At 43.1% G+C, this 19,705-nt stretch overlaps 1 protein-coding gene across 2 annotated transcripts in view; it reads right to left on the bottom strand.

Moving 5' to 3' along the window:
* The window catches only part of C15H9orf3 (chromosome 15 C9orf3 homolog), a 365,530-nt gene that overhangs the window by 119,916 nt on the left and 225,909 nt on the right, over positions 1–19,705 (bottom strand). For both annotated transcript variants that reach the window (XM_025359585.1, XM_025359584.1), the window contains 3 exons: positions 12,438–12,540; positions 11,718–11,825; positions 926–969 (listed from right to left, as the gene is read on the bottom strand). In XM_025359585.1, the coding sequence (XP_025215370.1) occupies positions 926–969; positions 11,718–11,825; positions 12,438–12,540 (255 nt within the window). The remainder of the gene's footprint in view (positions 1–925; positions 970–11,717; positions 11,826–12,437; positions 12,541–19,705) is intronic.

A 19,705-nucleotide genomic window follows, 5' to 3' on the forward strand; every position in this document is an offset into this window, starting at 1 on the left:
GAACACTTAAAAAAAAAAAAAAAAAAAAAAAAAAAAAAAAACAAAACTAAAATTTGGAGGGATTATGTGACTTGCTCCCAATGTCATAGTTAAGAAGTGGCAATCCCAGCACTTCGGGAGGCCAAGGCGGGTGGATCACTTGAGGCCAGGAGTTCGAAACCAGCCTGGCCAACATGGCGAAACCCCAACTCTACTAAAAATACAAACATTAGCAAGGTGTGGTAATCCCAGCACTTTGGGAAGCCAAGGTGGACGGATCACCTGAGGTGAGGAGTTCAAGACCAGCCTGGCCAACGTGGTGAAACCCTGACTCTACTAAAAATACAAAAATTAGCCGGGCATGGTGGGCGCCTGTAGTCCCAGCTACTTGGGAGGCTGAGGCAGGAGAATTACCTGAACCTGGGAGGCGGAGTTTGCAGTGAACTGAGATCGTGCCACCACACTCTATCCTAGGTGACAGAGTGATACTCCATCTCAAAAAACAAAAGAAGTGGCAGAGCTGGGTTTAAAATCTAGGACAGCCTGAGTTTACATCCCAAGCTCTTACTACTATACTACATTGTTGCTTTTAATTACACAGTATTTCCTTGTATTAAGCCACATTAACTGGAGCTACCCTGAGTTTCCAAACCTTCCGCTCCTCCATTCTCTCCGCAGCAGCGAAGGCCACAGACTGTGCTTGGCTTGCCTCCCATCCCACTTCTGGGGCCTGACTTTGGGGATCTTCGGTCGCGCACACTGGCTCCCAATATCCACTGGGGCTCGTCCCAAAGTCTGGCTGAGGACCCTGTACTCCCGCTGGCAGAACGAGGTCCCTGCCGCTATTCCACAGAAACACTGAGCTTTCTAGGCTGTGACAAGCCAAGCAGTGGCAATGTCATTTTCAACATTAAAACCGGGCTCTTAATTCCTAAATGGTCCTTACCTTTTTTCTTCTGGGATGTTCTCCAGTAGCATTTGAAGGAAATCCTGGGATTAAAAAAACAAACCATTAAAGATGTCCATCAATAAATAACTCTGCCTGGAACCATGCCAGGGGCTGAGGACTCCCAGCTACGGGCCGCTCACCTGCTAGAGAAGCGAGACCTATGCTGACTTAATAGACTAGAGACTCGATTTATTAATTTCCCAGGGTTTCAATCAAATCATCGAAAGAGATTTGTTTTGTGAAAACCAAGAACACGTTAAAAAGTGGACTGTTTGTTATTCTGACCTAATCCAACAGTCTATTCTGTTTTGTGTTTAGCCATTTTCAAAAGGCTGGCCATCAAGTGAAGCATTATCCCTCTCTACTGCCCCATCGCCTGCGATTCCTGAACCTTCCCTAGAGATGCCTGGACTCCTAGAGGCTGGGAACGAACTGCAACTCTCTTGCATTGCTCTACCAAATGGTAGAGATAAATATCGAGATGATAAATATGCCATCAAGGAACAAAGATGTCCATAACTCCAAGCATGGCTCACAAGCCCCTGCCTCCACCTGCCGCCTCTTCTCATGCCCTTGTACAAGTCCTTGGTTACCAGACATTTCAGATGTTTAGATGATAAGTTTTTTAGACCTAAAGGCATGGCTTACACACACACACATTTTATTTTCCTTTACTATGGAAAATTTCAAGCACAATCAGAAGTAGACAAAACCTTCACATACCCACCAATGCCCAGCCCATCCCGCCCTATCCCCTTTCCCTCTTCCTTTGTTATTTAGAAGGAAGTCCCCAACATTACATAATTTCATCAATAAAGGTTTTAGTAAATATCTCTAAAAGATAAAGACTCTTAAAACATAACCACAAAACCATAAAGACCTAAAAAACTCAAATATGAAAACGTTCATTTATATTTAACTTGTACCGTGAGTACTGTGACCCCTTTTCCAGCCCATTTAATTCTGGAATCTTGATTTGTTCTTAACTAGGGCTGTCAGATAAGAAGAGATGCCCAGTAAAATTGGGGGCATAATTACATTAAAAAATTATTTGCTATTTAACTGAAATTTGAATTGTACTGATTTTTCTGTTCTGCATGTTTATTTGCTAAGTGTGTAATCCTAGTGTCAACCTTTCCTCATCTGAAAATTTAATAAGATATACCTTGGATAAATACAGAACATGAAACAAACAAGAACAATATTTAACTTTCTTGGAACTTGATGATATTGAGTAACAAGTAAGATCTATACTTGAAGTTTTTCTTTTAATCAATAGAAAATCATCTTTTAAAATGGGTCTGCCCAAAGATGACAGACAAGAGTCACTCCAGACTAGGCCCTCCTGATAGAACCACGTCTGCAGATACAGACTCCACAAGACTCTGATGACACCCATTTAACTGCAGACTGAAGCCTCCCGATAGAACCACGTCTGTAGATACAGACACCACACAGGACTCTGATGACACCCATTTAACTGCAGACTGAAGCCTCCCGATAGAACCACATCTGCGGATACAGACGCCACACAGGACTCTGATGACGCCCATTATCTGCGAGATGGAAGCAGTAGCACAGATCTTCGCGTTACAGAACAGACAGAATTACAGAGGAATGGAAATCTGCAACCCATTTGTATGACGAGGTGTTCTTCCTCTATCATCACACAGAAATATCACTACACTAGTGAAGCTGGCGGTCCTGTTTCTACGCGTTCACGGGTGGTCACAGTCCGTTTCTTCCAGAGACAAAGTCTCCCTATTAAGAGCATTAATGAAATATTTATTTCTTGCAATGTCTGTTCTTCTGAGACTTTGTTTATTGCTGTTTGACGTGAATTAACAATACAAACAGTAATAAAACTAATGTTTAAAAAAATGGACCACGCGAAGAAAATGGGAGTGGGGGGACAACCCCAAAATGACGGATGCCTCACAACTGAAGTCGTTCCCTGCACTTGCATATATAGAGAAAATACCAAAGGAGACAAGAGCAGTATTTAGACGCAAAGAAGTATTTTTGTTTGAGGTTCTTAGAGTTATCATTCTTATTATTTAAAAATTATTTTGCAAAAACATTTAGACATTTATTTATCACAATCTAATATATTATTTTATAAATTTAATATCTTAATAGATAACTCTGTAGATTAATTTCTCTCTGGCTTGTGGATAGGATTTTTGATTCTTAAAAATCCAAGTCCTTGTAGGGGCCAGGCACAGCAGCTCACGCCTGCAATTCCAGCATTTTGGGAGACCAAGGTGAGCAGACCATGAGGTCAGGAGTTCGAGATCAGCCTGGCCAACGTAGTGAAACCCCATCTCTACTAAAAATACAAAAAATTAGCTGGGTGTGGTGGTGTGCACCTGTAATACCAGCTACTTGGGAGGCTGAGGCAGGAGAATTGTGTGAACCCAGGAGGCGGAGGTTGCAGTGAGCTGATATCACGCCATTGCACTCCAGCCCAGGCAACAATGCGAGACTTTGTCTCGGAAAAAAAAAAAAAAAAAAAAATCCAAGGACTTGTAATGATAACTTTTTACTAATTTTACTTCATTATCTCCTTGTAGCCCATACTAATGTATCCTATATTTGCCTGGTAATTTATGCTCAATTATATGGGGGAAATTACATTAATTCAATGGCAACGGGGGGAATGTAATTGCATGAGAAGCAGGAAATTCAGAGTTAACCTTAATTCTGCCCTTTTGCATTTTCCAATCACAATCAGATCCTTCTGTACAGGACTGCAGAGCACAGGTATCCAGAATTGGGTGTTGAGTCCAGGGTAAGCACAGGAGGCCCCGGGAACCCTGCTTCATGTTGAAGGAAGATGGTTGTCCTGCTCCCAGTGGGCTGCGATCCTGGAGCACCTGCCTCTTCCTACCTCAGAGCTCAGGCCTGTAGGCAACAGAGCCATGAGCTGCCAGCGCTGCTGGGGATGACAGGCCCAGGGCGTCTTGGGCATCTCTAAGACATGGGGCCTGCATTCCCACAGCAGCGTTCGATGTTCTTCTGTTCTGTGCTTCATCCCATTCAAGACAGCAGGTCTCATCCAAGCAGTCTCTGTACCATCTACCCATGGAATTCACCCACTGGCCCTTCTGTCTCCTGCCATAGATTCCATCTTTACCCATGAAACACCAGTTTTCCTGTTTCTTTTCATAAACTGGCAGATACCTCTAGAGTGGACTTATGACAGAAGCTTTTTCCACTTTCTACAACACCAGAAAATAAAAAGAAAAATGTCTCTTATGATTATTCCTTCCTGCACCACCGCTTTTCGATTCTTTCATCTGTCTTCTTTCTTTCCCTCAGCGTATTGGCAGTTTTGTGAAAGCAACTTACAGATCTTATTCGAACAAGGAGGACATTTTTCACAGCTGATTCTAGAATCATTTGACAAAGTTAGCTAGCAACAAATAGTAGGGGCCCCAGTTTGTCACCTCTGCAGGAGGCCTGAAAACAAATGAAAACCAAAGCCCACCCCTACTCCCCAAAATCTATTGATAAAACAATAGAATTTTTTGAATCTATGAAGGGGATGAAATTCTATCTGGACCCTTGGCAATGGTTATAAGCCCACACACCTGTCAGAAAATACATTCCTTCAGAATTTTTTTCATTTCCTACTCTCCTAATAATCTATATGCCAGTCAGGTCCGTCGCATACAGCTTGTTTTGATTAACACCTAATAACACTAAATTAAGCACTACACATTTTTTAAAAACTAACACTGATTTTGGCACATGGCTAATTTGGTAACTATTTTTTAGTCCTGGTGAAAGCATTCAACAGAAAGCAGGTACATGTAGATTCTACTGGATAAACTGACATCGGCTTGACTATTACATGGGGCTAGCAATTTCTGTCAAGTATTTTATGAATAATTATCATGTTCATGGGGAAGGGGTGGGAGGTAGTAGAGGCAAAACAAAATATTGAAGGAAGGATAGGATTGGCAGGATAAGCACTGAGAAGAAATGAAATTGTCAGGAAGAAGTCATTGTTAACACTCAAGAGAGGGCTTTTGCGGGGGCTAGAAAGATGGTAATATTGGCCGGGCGCGGTGGCTCACGCCTGTAATCCCAGCACTTTGGGAAGCCAAGGCGGGCGGATCATGAAGTCAGGAGATCGAGACCATCCTGGCTAACACGGTGGAACCCCATCTCTACTAAAAATATATAAAAAATTAGCCAGGCGTGGTGGCGGCACCTGTAGTCCCAGCTACTTGGGAGGCTGAGGCAGGAGAATGGCGTGAACCTGGGAGGCGGAGCTCGCAGTGAGCCGAGATCGTACCACTGCACTCCAGTCTGGGTGACAGAGTGAGACTCCATCTCAAAAAAAAAAAAAAAACAAAAGAAAGATGATAATACTGAAATGCTGGACAGGGAGAGCATTTGGAAGGGAAAAGATTAAGATGTAAATTGGAAAAGGAAGAACTTTAGGGACTTCCAAGTAAAGAAACTGGACCATAGACCTTCATCATCAATAACTAACTAGCAATTTACACAAAAACACAAATCATTAAAGAAATTAAAAACTTAACCAGCAGCATTCAAACAAGGACAGCCTCATGGGATGAACTTCAAAAAGACGCAACTAAGAAAGAAATCTGAGATTCAAACACAGCTTCTAACTCTCCCTCTGCACCGACCCCCAGCCTCATGCTTAGCAGTAGCAGTACTGATGAACTGCACAGACCCTGCGAATTCTCACAAATAGCCACGTATTTGGGGAAAAACAGGAATATCTTTATCTTTCTTCTTTTTTGCCTGTGGAGGGGCTGGAAGTGTTTGCTGGCAAGAGACAAGCAAAACGTGGGGAATAAACAACTGAGGACGACTCTCTGGTGAGCTGCTCACGTTCTAGGGCTGTCACCTAAACTGCAGGAACAATATTAATTGAGGGGACACCCGCAGTGGGAAAAAGCTACACCCATGTTAGGTCACAAGAATCTTGGCAGGGGACATTTAACAAGTTTTCAAGAGCAGCCCAGCCAAATTTTCCCAACAAAGGCCGTATACAACTCCAGTGGAGCTTCTCTCCTCCTCCCCTCTATACATGACATCCAAGTTCCAAACTGTAGCTCAGAGGGAGAGAAAAACAGGCATAGGGTAAGTTGGAAAAGGAATCAAAGATAATGTTCCAATACATATGAGAATAAACGAAAGGTCAGGAGAGTGCTACCCAAGCTGAGAATGAGCAAAAAGAAACGTATGGCAACCATGCCAACTAACACAACAACAACTCACAGAGAGAGCGCAGCACGACACTTGAAAGACAAGGAATCCCGCCTTGAAGAAAACGTGATCCAAGGAATAGAAGAAAATGCTCCATGAATACTTTACACTATAAAATAAATTAACAACTACAGAAAAAATAAGAACATAAATTTGGTAAACTGAAAGCTCAAAGATAAGTTGACAAAACAACAAAATGAGATGAACATAGCGATTTCATGGCAAAGGCAATACATTAAGGACCAGTACAAGAGCACTAATAAAATAGAAACAGCATGGAAAAGAACAGACATTAAGGAAAATAACACTAATAATAAAGGGGTTGCTTGGGATTAAGACAGGTCATGAAGAAGAAAAAGATAAACACAACTGGAAAGTAACAGGTATAGAGGACAAAGACGATATAACACAAGGATAACTGGTAACCTTGAAATCCAGAACCCTGCAAGGGGGAAAATGAATTCAAAAATACAATGAAGACATACTCATTGAAAGAAGAAAGAATAGAATTTAGGACTAAAATTAAAATGCACACTATTTTTCCAGGGGGGAAAAGGATAGAAAACCATAGACGTCAAGCCATTTCCTGATAAAATTTCTAAACTTCAAAGACAGGGAAAAAATTCTTCTGTCATTTAAGAAGTATAAAGGGGAAAAAGTAGATTGACTGTAAAAGTTTCCACAGCAGGATTCAATGCCAGAAAGCAGCTGAGCCATGTCTAAAAGTTTTGAGGGCAGGATAATATAACCCAAGAATATTATGTCCAGTCAGTTTATAATTCAAATATAAAGACAACAGGCAAGCATTCTTAGGCAGTAAGAACTCAGAAATCATAGAGCCTGTGAGTCTGCAACTTGAACACAAATTTGATAATGAAATTCATCCAGCAAAGAGCTCAATCAAAATAAAATATTCATGAAAAAAAGGTAAAATAACTGGTGGTAAATACTGAAATCCTTTAACAAGCCAAGATTACACAACTGTGAAAATTATGGTCATAGTACATTTTGTAAATGAAGTAAACCTTAATATATAAAAATAATAATTAAGAAAAATTTAGAATTAAGGGGAAAGTAAAGTACATAACTATGTAATTCCTCATCTTTTTTTTTTTTTTTCCTTTCCCTGAGACGGAGTCTTGTTCTGTCCCAGGTTGGAGTGCAATGGCATGATCTTGCCTCTCTGCAACCTCCACCTCCTGGGTTCAAGCGATTCTCCTGCCTCAGCCTCTTGAGTAGCTGGGATTACAGGCGCCCGCCACCACGCCCGGCTAATTTTTGTATTTTTCATAGAGACGGGGTTTCACCATGTTAGCCAGGCTGGTCTCGAACTCCTGACCTCATGATCTATCTGCTTCGGCCTCCCAAAATCCTGGGATTACAGGCATAAGCCATCGTGCCCAGCCAATTCCTCATCTTTTACAGTAGTGAATAAACTGATGTTTTCTAAAAATGAAATATATAAGTAAAGGGAAAAAATAATTTCAACCTCCTAATTCTTTTATAATTATGTTTCTTAACCATAGAAAATTCTTTTAGAAAATAATCTTTCTTACATTTATCTTAAGTTTGGGAAGTTATCTCTAGTTGCTTTTTCATTCATTAAATTCAAGTAAGAGAAAATTTAAAACATTTCATTAAAATGCACATATAATATATTCCTATTTTTATAAAATTATTTCTGTCCAGTGACATCAATGTCTGTATACATGCATATACCATATATACATATATACACAGATACATGTATATACATCATGTATAACATATAAACATTGAGGGATAAATAGTATGATTTCTGGAATGTCATTCACACAATATTAATTATAGGTATTTCTGGGTGGTGGGATTTTGAGTAATGTTTCACATTCTTTGTATTTTTCTGCATTGCTTATAATTTTTTATAATGAGTATATGCCAGTTGGAAAAGCAATAATTTCCAAACTTAATACAAAGCTACAGTAATCAAGACAATATGATACTAGCACAAGAATAGAAATAATGATTAATGGAATCAAATTGGGAGTCTAGAAGTAAATGCTTACATTAATGGTCAACTAATTTTTGGCAAGGGTACAAGGCAATTCAATGGAGGGAAAGAACAGTCTTTTTAACAAATGGTTTATGGGACAACTGGATATTCGCATGCAAAAAAAAGGAGTTGGACTGTAATCCTCACAACATATATAAAAATTAATTCATCACACCTGTAATCCCAGCACTTTGGGAGGCCGAGGCGGGCAGATCACAAGGTCGGGAGATCGAGACCATCTTGGTTAACACGGTGAAACCCCGTCTCTACTAAAAATATAAAAAACTAGCCGGGTGTGGTGGCGGCGCCTGTAGTCCCAGCTACTCGGGAGGCTGAGGCAGCAGAACGGCGTGAATCCAGGAGGCGGAGTTTGCAGTGAGCCGAGATCGCGCCACTGCACTCCAGCCTGGGTGACAGAGCAAAACTCCGTCTCAAAATAAATAAATAAATAAATAAATAAATAAATAATTCAAAACAGATCAGAAAACTAAATATAAGAGCTAATGCAATAAAACTCTTAGAAAAAAAACATAGGAGTGAATCTTTGTGACCTTTAATTAAGCCAGTTTCTTAGTTATGACACTTAAAGCACAATAAACCAAAGAGAAAACAGATACATTGGACTCATCAAAATTAAAAACTTTTGTGCTATAAAGGACACCATCAAGAGAGGAAAAACACAAAACATAAAATAAAACAAAATATTTGAAAATCGTATCTCTGATAAGGGACTTACATCCAAAATAAATGAAGTCCTCTGAAAACTCAAGAACAAGAGACAAATAATCAAAATTTTAAAATCAGCAAATAATCTGAACAAACATTTCTCCAAAGAAGAAACGGCCCATAAGCACATAAAAAATGCTCAAAATCATTAGCCATCACAGAATGCAAATCAAAACCATCATGAGCTATAATTTCACACCCACTCGGATGGCAATAATAAAAAAATCCAGAGGGCATTAGGTGTTGGCAAGTGTGTGAAGAAACTGGAAGCCTTGTGCACTTCTGGTGGGAATGTAAAATGGCCCAGTCAATATGGAAACAGTATGGCAATTCTCCAAAACGCTAAACATAGAATTATTGTATAAGCCAGCAATTCCACTTCTGGGTATATACTGAAAATAACTGAAAGCAGGGACTTGAACAGATATTTTATACACTAATGGTCATAGCAGCATTATGCACAATGGCCAAAAGATGAAAAAAATGCAAATGTTCATGAAGGAATTAACGGGTGAACAAAATGTGGTATATGCATGCAATGGAGCATTCAGCTTTAAGAAGGGAAGAAGTTCTGGCACATGTGCAACCTGGTGACCCCTGAAGACACTGTGCTAAGTGAAGTCAGCCACACACAAAAGCACAGATACTGTGTGGTTCCACTTACATGAGGTACCTAGAGGAGTCAAACTCAGACAGACAGAAAGCAGAATGGCGGTTGCCAGGGCTGGGGGAGGAAAGAATGGACGGCTATCATGATGAAATATTAATAGTACGGGAGATGGACGGTGGTAATGATTGCACAAAAATATGAATGTACTTAATGCCACTGAACTGTGAACTTAAAAATGGCTAAAATGGTAAATTTTGTTTTGTATATTTTATCACAATTAAATGAAAATTAAAATAAAAAAAGGAAGTACTGATACATGCTATATGAACCTTGAAAACATTATGTTAAGAAAGCCAGGCACAAAAGGTCAAAGCATATGATTATTTTATGTGAAATGTCCAGAACAGGCCAATCCATAGAGACAGAAAGCAGATTAGTGGTTATGTAGGGCTGGGGGAGTAGAAATGGGGAAATGACAGCTAATGATTTCTTCTGGGTTTGGTGAATATGTACTAAAATTAGATAATGATGATGGTTGAACAGTCTTGTGAATATACCAAAGACCACTGACTTGTAGACTTTCAAAGGGTTAACTTTATGGTATGTGAATTTTATCTCAATAAAGTTGCTATGAAGAAACAATGAAGTTATTCAAAACAGATAAACAGGCTGGGTCTGGTGGCTCACACCTGTAATCCCAGGACTTTGGGAGGCCGAGGCGGGCGGATCACCTGAGTTCAGGAGTTTGAGACCAGCCTGGCCAACATGCTGAAACCCCATCTCTACTAGAAACACAAAAATTAGCCGGGCATGGTGGTGAGTGCCTGTAATCCTAGCTACTCGGGAGGCTGAGGCGGGAGAATCGCTTGAATCCAGGAGGTGCAGGTTGCAGTGAGCTGAGATCACACCGCTGCACTCCAGCCTGGGCGACAGAGTGAGAATCTGTCTCCAACAACAACAACCAACAAAAAAAGAGAGAAGCAAATGAAGAACTGAACGGTTTGGTTCAGAGAGCAGTAAGAGTTCCATGGGAAGTGAAAATCAAAACCTCCAAAGCCAAGGTAAATACAACGCACGTATTTGACACTGCAGCCTCTTGGTGAGAAGTGGCTTCAAGCAGCAGGAATTTGTACTAATCTGTCAACCAAGCACGTAAGACTTTGAACCAGTTTTTCGAATTGCCTTTCCAAATACATGCTTGGGAGGATTTTCCCCATACCCAATACAAGAATAAAAAGAACACAGAGGAACAGCCATCGGTCTTGCTACGCTCATGTGATTCTTCCACCTGTGTTCAGATTACACGTGCACATCCTTTACATCTAACGTTGCAGATAACGGGACTCGCAGCTGTATATGAGCACAATGATCAAACATGAAAAAGCTCCACTAGTCCAACCTATGCTGAGGATGCATCGCCTATTTTCTATTAGTTATGAGCGTCGTTTTTCAGAGCCTGCCACTCCTTGTTAACTTCCTTGCTACGTGCTGCTTGGCCCCAAACCCAGATGAGCTGACAGGGTCTCTCTCTGATAGTTTTGTGGCCAGGCTGTCTGCATATTTCAGTGTATCTTGTTATTAATCTATTGATCAGATATTTATGGAGTACCTACTGTGTGCCAATCACGTGCTAAGTACTGGTGAAATAGAATGGTCTGGCCTTGTTGGGCATATACGTAGAGTGGAGGAGAGAGAAAAGAAACAAATAGCCCCCTAATGAAAATATCATTACAGACAATGGCGATGACAATGAGGGCTATGGAAAGGCAAAGGGGTGGCACGCGTGGGCCTGGATGCAGATCTGTTTAGCCGGCGAACTTGGAGGCTGTGGCATTCAAACTGAAACTAGAAGGTAAGAAGGTGGCAATCTTCCAAAGGTAAGTCCAGGTAAAGGGGACGGCAGGATTGTTTTATGTTTGTGTTTAAGGTCACTTAAACTATCCACATCGCTGTGGACGAGACAGCTTTGGGTCACAGTTTATTTCAGAACTACAGCGAGATCACCCTCCCTAAAGCAACCACTTTCTTTGTGTCCATTTCATTAACTTCCTATTTTTCCCACTGCATTAAGTGGGAAATCTTTTCCCTACTCTTTAATACTGGCATAATCTAATCTTCACGTGCCATACCCCCTCCAATCATACATCACGGACTCATGAGGATCCACAAATTACCTGGGAAAGAATCAGCTGTCCATGAAATGCGTGCACAAATTTTCTTAAAAATGAAAAATAGGTTTCATCTCCAAGTCTTTCGGCAAGAAACCGAAGAAGGAAGTAGCCCTGGAAGAAAGAAAGAAAGAAGAGACAGAAAAAGAGGCCTGCCATGAGTTCGTAAAAAAATGGTTACATAGTCAGCCCTACCCAGCCCACAGTCACTTGTGCATCTAGAATGTGCTGTCCTACCCGTCCCTGGCTGCCCTTTCCATTTTCACCAGGAAGGCTTGGCTTGGAAATTAATTAGCTCTCAACTCCTTTGTTAATGTTGTCATCATTTCTGCTTGGACTTGGTTCACATGAAGCCTCGTTGTCCAACGCAGACGAAAAGAGAAGAGAGACCCGGCTCTTCTCTACTCCAGCTACCAGGAAAGGCCTTTACAACAAAAAACACTTTCGTCTCACCCATGGCTTTCAGCTGGAACCTGACAGCAATGTGAGAGTTCTGCTCCTCAGGCAGGGGGAACAGAGGTACAGGGCAGGGAATATTTCAGCCTTTTTTCATTCAGTCTTTCCTAACACGGTCTCCTTTTGGGGGCATGAAGTGCTTTCATTACTGAACCCTCAGATATCATTACAGTATTTTCGCCTCGGTCATGTCACTCATCATTATTGTTTAACTGGATAGCCTAAACAGCGCTGCACCACAACTGGCTTCTGCAACTGAGAGGTGCTTACCTTTAAATAATGCACCTGCATGAAGATCTTCTCCGGATTGAGTCCATGCTTGATAACAGATGCTCCTGAGTCACTTGTGTGGCCAGTTTTGTCTTTATTGGGTCTAAAATGATTCAGTAACAGTTTATTTAAGTATAGCACATTCTTAAGTAATCAGGCCATAAGAGCATCTTATTTCTTATTTTCAGAGTTGCTCAATATCACCCTGATACTATTCAATAGTACCAGGTATAATTTAGAACAGTTTGTATGACATACTCATCTACTGAATAAGGAGGGATTTATATTTGGGTTGGGAACCTGAAGTTGGCTACTGACAAATATTTTACAACAATGTATCCAAAATTAAAGCCTGCCAGACCCTCAAGGGATCTCAGCTCCACTGTGAATTATCCAAGAACAGACACCCTTTTCTGATGACAGACAGGGAAATGCAATGGAAAATGAAGCTTTACTTGGAAAAGTAAAGAACTTATATCTCTTTCAAAAAATTGTGAAAGCCTCAATCAATGTTATCCACTTCTCTGGATGTGCATTTAGTAATTAAGTCTCCTTTAATAAATATTTGTACTTTCCACCCATATTAGAATGAAAAAAACAAACAGGTCACAGAAGCTCATGTTTTTAGAACAGGTGGGGACATCAATAATCACATACTTCAACTTCCTCATTTCACACATGAGGTAAACTGAGGCACACAGACGTTAGGTCTACACTAAGTTTGTCCAACCCATAGCCCACGCGTGGGCCACGTCGCCCAAGATGATTTTGAACGCAGCCCAACACAAATTCATAAACTTCTTAAAACATTCCGAGATTTTTTTGCGGTTTTTTTTCTTAGCTTCTCAGCTGTCATTAGTGTGAGTGTATTTTATATACGGCCCAAGACAATTCTTCTTCTTCCAGTGTGGCCCAGGGAAGCTAAAAGATTGGGCTGGACAGTCATGGTCCACTCAAAGTCTTATGCCTTTTTTTTTTTTTCTTCGAGTCAGGGTTTCACTCCCATCAACCAGGCTGGAGTGCAATGGTGCCATCTTGGCTCACTGCAACCTCTGCCTCTTGAGCTCAAATGATCCTCCTGCTTCAACCTCCCAAGTATCTGGGATTACAGGAGCCCGCCACCGTACCCAGCTAATTTTTATATTTTTTGTAGAGATGGGGTTTCGCCATGTTGGCCAGGCTGGTCTCGAACTCCTGAGCTCAAGCTGTGCATCCACCTCAGCCTCCCAAAGTGCTGGGATTCCAGGCGTGAGCCACCACGCCCAGCCTTATGCCTTGTTTTGATTTGTAGTGACATTAGGACTGAAACCAGTGACTCCTTATTATCCGTGAAGATCTTTTCCGCTAGGCTCTATGGCTTTAACATTTTAAATATGTTAAATAAAATGTCACAGATCCTTTGAGCCATCTAGCAAAGATGTGTGCAGTGTTACAGTATAGCTTCAACAGCTAGCTAAAATCAGAATAAGTGAGGAGGTATGTACAGCTTTCGGATGTTCTACAACCGGCCACTCACTGGACCCACACTGAGGAGCGCTGTGTGGAGGCGAAGGAAGGAACCACAGGAGGGTTGGCGCATCGGAAAAGCAAGGGGTTATTTTAAAAGGTAGCGTGGTGGTGCGGAAGGTACGCGGCCTTTGGAATATGAGACCTAGTTTAGACTAGCAGCCTTCCTTCTTCCCACCCGTTACTTACTAACCTTCATTTACTCACGTGCGAAATGGGAATAATCCTACCCACCTTCCCAGATCCTGCGGAGAATAAGTGAAATAATACATCGCAAAGCCCCTAACAAGGGCCGGGGACACAGAAATTACCAACTAAACTTAACAAACTATTCCATTTGAGCACACAGGATCCCTGATTAGGTCTTAGCTGAATATTCTGGGACATTATCCCGGCAGACACAAGGCAGAGTCAGCAGATACCTAAAGGAAAGATGATGATGAAAACCATCATAGCTAACTGCATACTTTCCATTTTTCTACTTGATCCCTGACTTACCTACATGCCCACACTTGTAAGAATAACTAATCCATTTCATCTTCATTTGAGACTCCCCTGAAAAGAATCAGCTTTTTTCACTGCTCTCAGGTTTGTCCTGCCATGCCGTGTTTCTGTAAGAAAGCCACACTAGCCTTGATAAGGAAAGCCCATCACCCCGTCTGGGGGAGGAAGACTCCCCAGGCGTCAGGGTGGACTCAGAGGAGGCTGCCCGGCCCCAGCAGAGCAGAGCTGCCGCGAGTCTCTTTTGCCCTTGAGCCCTCAATTGACGCTGCTCGAAGGGCAGGAACGCAGAAGAATGATGTAAATCTCTGCTAGAAGGCTGGCTTCCAGGCTCCAGTTCCCAATGACGCCTTCAGTTGCTGTTTTTTCCTTTGCCTAAAAATGTCCTTCCCGAAAGCATCCCTCTCTCTCTTCCTCCATCCTCTCCAAATGAAGAAGCGCTCAAGAAAATTCTTCCTGCTGACAGCATTGAAAGCCAACATACAAGTCCCCAAGAGATTCCTCCGGTAGCAGCTTGGTGTGGAGAGGGCAGTGCACCGGCAAGCTCTGCAAGAAATCAGAGGGGCTGGTTTCCAGGAGGAAGAGACACTCCGTGAACGGAAACAGGAAACCTCCACCTCTGTGCTACTCTGGCTCTCACAACGCCATGAATACCAGGTCTGGGTAGAGGGACAGAGTTCAGGAGAGAGCAGCTGAGCTACAGCCACACGCAGGGACACAGACAACTCTCTCAGACCAGTCAAAGCAGGCCCACGAAGCGTACATACAAACGTACAAGTCCATGCCAATGGAATCCAAGAACAGTCAGAACTGACCTTTGGGGACAGAGATCAGAATAACGGTCACCTTGGGAGAGAGTACTGACAGAGAGCAGAGAAATGGGAAGGTTTCTGAGATGCTGGGAACATTCTATAGATTGATCTGAATGTACTTTCATGGGGATAAATCATAAAAATCCTTTGAGGCATCTAGCAAAGACTTGTGCACTTTAATGCATTATGTTACGCTTCATTTAAAAACTGAAGAGATGCACGTACAGCACACACTTGTGAGCAGGAAAGGCAGACAGTCTAGCTGCTCATGTGCTGCGCGCACATGCCTAGGATGAACTAGGCCCAACGCACCTGAGGACCAATGAAAAAAAATTTTTTAAATGACAATGTGAGGCAGGAAGGACTGTGGCAAATCCAAGTGATCGGTCTCCTCCCATTCTCATTTGCCTTCTTCCTTGCCACTTGTATGACTGAATCTGAAAAGCTAATGCTCATTTTCTATTTTTTTTAATTCTTTTTTATTATTATTATTATACTTTAAGTTCTAGGGTACATGTGCACAACGTGCAGCTTTGTTACATAGGCATATGTGTGCCCTGTTGGTGTGCTGCACCCATTAACTAGTCATTTACATTAGCTCATTTTCTAAGTGGCCCCTGCAGCTGTGGACAGCCAGGGCACTTAGTCCAGGCCAAAGAGACAAAAGCAGATGCCTGCTGGGACTGCGTGTGGGGTGGGGTTCTGGGAAAGCTTTTGCTTTCCTTATGAAGGGGGAAACCGTAACTGCTACCACACCTCTTCCCCACAGGCATGGCGGATGGGGCTGGGACGGCAACCATGAGGCAGCAAACCAGCACTCTGTGGAGAGCAGCATGGACTGAAGGAAGCCAAACAGCCTTTAATGGCATCGTTCTGCTCCTGGCCAGCCTGGGGCTGCCTGCCTTCTGACTTTTTATTGTGTATGAAAGATAACTACCATTTGTTTAAGTCAACCATTGCTTTATTGCTGCAATAATTGTAGCCAGATTCGTTTCTAACTGGACTAGTACTAACAGCTAGCTATCCTCTGTGCCAGGTACTCTGCCAAGCTCTTCTTATTATGCATCACACCCTCTTCCCTCATAAGATCCTGATGAGACCAGATCCTGATTATACCCATTTAAAAGCTAAAGAAAGTGAGTCCTAGAGAAGACCACAAAACTGGTTAGTGGCAGAGTCGCGGCAAGAACCCGGGTCCACAGAACGCCGAAGTGCTTGCTACACTCTGGGGCCTCCCCAAGGTCCAGGTCCCCATCTTGGCTGTGCCAAGTACTAACTGGAGAACCTCAGACAAATGGCTCACCCCACCTGTGAAGTCTGCAGTGAGGCTCAGGTCCTGTGGAAGCATTCCATAAATCAAAAGTGTTCAGTGTCTCTTAGACATTACACTCTGGTGCTTATTTCTTTGGCTGGAATACATGGAATGTGAGAGATCAAGTTACCAAGGTCGTCTGGGCTCAGATGCCCTTGGTTTCTGTTGTACCTGGCACCAAATGCAACAACTGAGATTGACGTGCCCTTTCCTGTCCCCACGCCTTCCTCTTCCACCGCAACCACAGAGGCAATGTGGATATTTAAAGAGCGGGCAGGTGGCAGTGATATTTGATATCTAATGATTTGATTTGGAATTGAGCCTCCTGAAGAAAGGTCCAATCCTGCAGCATAACCCCAAGGGTGGGATTTGGGAAAATGCCTCCGAACTGTTCTCTAGCATGTCAGCTGGGTCTGAACACCGCCCCCTCCCCGCTGCTCTGCCCCCGCCCGGACGGGCCACCCAGCAGTACTCTCTTCCTCTCACGCTCCTGGCAGTCAGCATGAGCGTTACCAGAGTCTTCATCTATAAACTTTCTGCTGCCAGGCCTGAGCCAGGGACTAAGCACACCAGAAATGAGACAGAAGGGAATTAATGAGCATTTCAACATCTCAGTGTCTCTGTGAGTCGCAGCTGCCCCACCAGGTTTGACAGCTTTGAGAACAGGGCCTCACTCACCCTGCAACAATGGAGCAGGTGAAATCTGACCCTTGGGTACAGACTGGCCTGACAGTGCACATGTGAGCCCCAGATGCACAGGTGAGACCCGCAGGGGAAGCAGCAGGACACACTGGGTGAGGGCTTGGACCCAAGTCTCTCCACTGCCACATGACCTTGAGCATGAGCCCCATGCCGCCCAGCTCCCTTATCTGTGAAAAGGGGACAGTCAGAGTCACTGGGGCAGCTCCCAGGGCTGAGTGGCACCGGAGCACTCAGCCAGAGCTCCTGGCATTCAGTAGCTCAGCGTAAATGTGGCTATTATCTGTGTTCTGTGTTCTGACTGAGGCTCCAGTAGCATCAACTAAACCTTCCTCTGACAGGCAGAGACATGAAGACATGGTGCCGTGGGGGAGACCTGGGGGGGGGGGACACAGGAACTCACTCCACTACTATAGTAACTCCTTGGGAGTCTAAACCTATTCCAAAATGAAAAGGTTTCAAAGACACCACACACAAATGTAGCCTATACTCTCCCTTGGTGAGATCACTGATTTTGAATGCAAACCCTTTAAGGGCTGGTCTTTAAGCTTGCTCCCTGACTCATCACCATCAGAAAACAAATAAAAGAAACAACAAATTTCAAGAGCCACGAAAAATGCTACTAAGCTAGGTCTGGGCATGTTCCTTACACACTCATCCCCTTGGTCTACACCACACCACGAAAATACCTCTGGGTAAAAAGTGAAGGCAGAATGATGAAAGCACAGGAATTCTCTCTTCACTGTTTGTTTTCGGTGACAATCTTCCTATCTATAAACTGTGAATAATGAACACTTGCCACTGACTAGCATTTGCCGTGCTACCAAAAGGTTGTGAATAAACCTTTAACTAATAAATCCGTATTGTATCAACGCCGCTGGTATTTGGCAGATGTGGCTGTCTGTATGCTTTTCAAAATGGATTTAACAGCTACCCAGCAGGAAGAGCTTCCCCACAGGACCATCAGCCTGCAGCAGACACAGAAGGATGTTCCTCTGCTGTTGAAAAAGGCAATTGCTAAGATGATTTAAGACAGAAGGAGGACCCCTCTGAGGAGCCACGGGAACATAAAGGAGGTTTATTCTGTCCTCCTGAGACTGGAAGGACCTGGTGGTGGGGACCGACAGAAGTCTCAGGGTCCCAGGTCAGCTGCCAATGAAGGTGATAAGGAGAAACTCTCTAGCTTGCAGAACTGTGGAAAATGCAAACAAACTCTACACATTTTAATAACCAGGGTAGGAAAATCAAAGATGAAACTCAGAAAAGCAATGAGTATCAACACAAAACCAAAAATGTCCTCAGGTCTTGACTGCCCATGTATCAGAAATTCCTTTCTGAGAAGCAAAAAGCCACATGGAGAAAAAATAAGAAACCCATCAATGCAATGGTCTGAGTGCTATATTGCCTCACTCAACACAACAAGCGATGATCTAGACACATTCTCAAAAGAGACAGAGGAAAACGGAGAGCCAAGACACCCATGTGACTGCACAGGTGGTTTCTGCTAAGAGTGGTTTTCAGAGAACATGGACAATAGTTGAGCAGGACGCTGCAGAAAGGAAAAACCCACACTACAGAAAGAGAGCTGGGAGGCTGTAAAATGACTGCCAAGAAGGGAAAACTTCAGGATGAGCTAGTGGAGAAGGCCCAGGACAAAAAAAAGGGCTTTGGAGGTGAAGTTGGGAGGATAAGGAAGACCAGGTGCCAAGAGGTGGCAGAAAGAACAGAATGACTCAACTCCCATTTTGATTCAACGTTCCTGCCAAGGAGAATGATTTTCAAGCTACTCATGGCAGAACAAGCGCTGCTATGCGGGAACTGCTGCTTGGTACTGGTAGACAGGGCCCCTTCACCCTTTAAAGGAGTTCCCGTTCCAAGTCCAGGTGAGGGACAGGCTATAGCTCTGAAAGCGTCCACCTGTGATATGTGTGAACCCAGATCTCGGGGGGGATCGATTCACACAGACAATGAGAAGGAAGCTGAAGGAGGTAGACAGCTATACTGATCTGCAAAGATAAGAGATGGGGGGAGGCGCAAAATTTGTGATGACTTTATCGAAGAGTTTGTGAGCACTTAAAAGAGAAAATGATGAACTACAGGATTTAGAATGGGATCCTGAGGGCCAATTCCAGAAATTCACTGGGGGATCCTGACTTCTGTAAGGCAGTTAGTAGAACGGATGTGGTGGCGAGCATGCAACGGTGAGCATATGGTAGTTGTTTCATGGCTTTATAGAAGGCTAAAAAACAGAACTCCAAGGGCGTTGATTAATTATTTGCTATAACCTGGACGGAGGTCCTTAGGGCTGTGCCCAAGGAATGGTGATTTATTGGCTTAACGGATTTGCCTGTGAGCTACAGCTGGGAGTCTACCTGGTTGACTGACAGCATCCACAGTCAAGAACAGCAACCACAGGCTGAACTGAGGGTCCAAAATGA

Source organism: Theropithecus gelada, chromosome 15 (genome assembly GCF_003255815.1).
Source record: "Theropithecus gelada isolate Dixy chromosome 15, Tgel_1.0, whole genome shotgun sequence".
Lineage (NCBI taxonomy): Eukaryota > Metazoa > Chordata > Mammalia > Primates > Cercopithecidae > Theropithecus > Theropithecus gelada.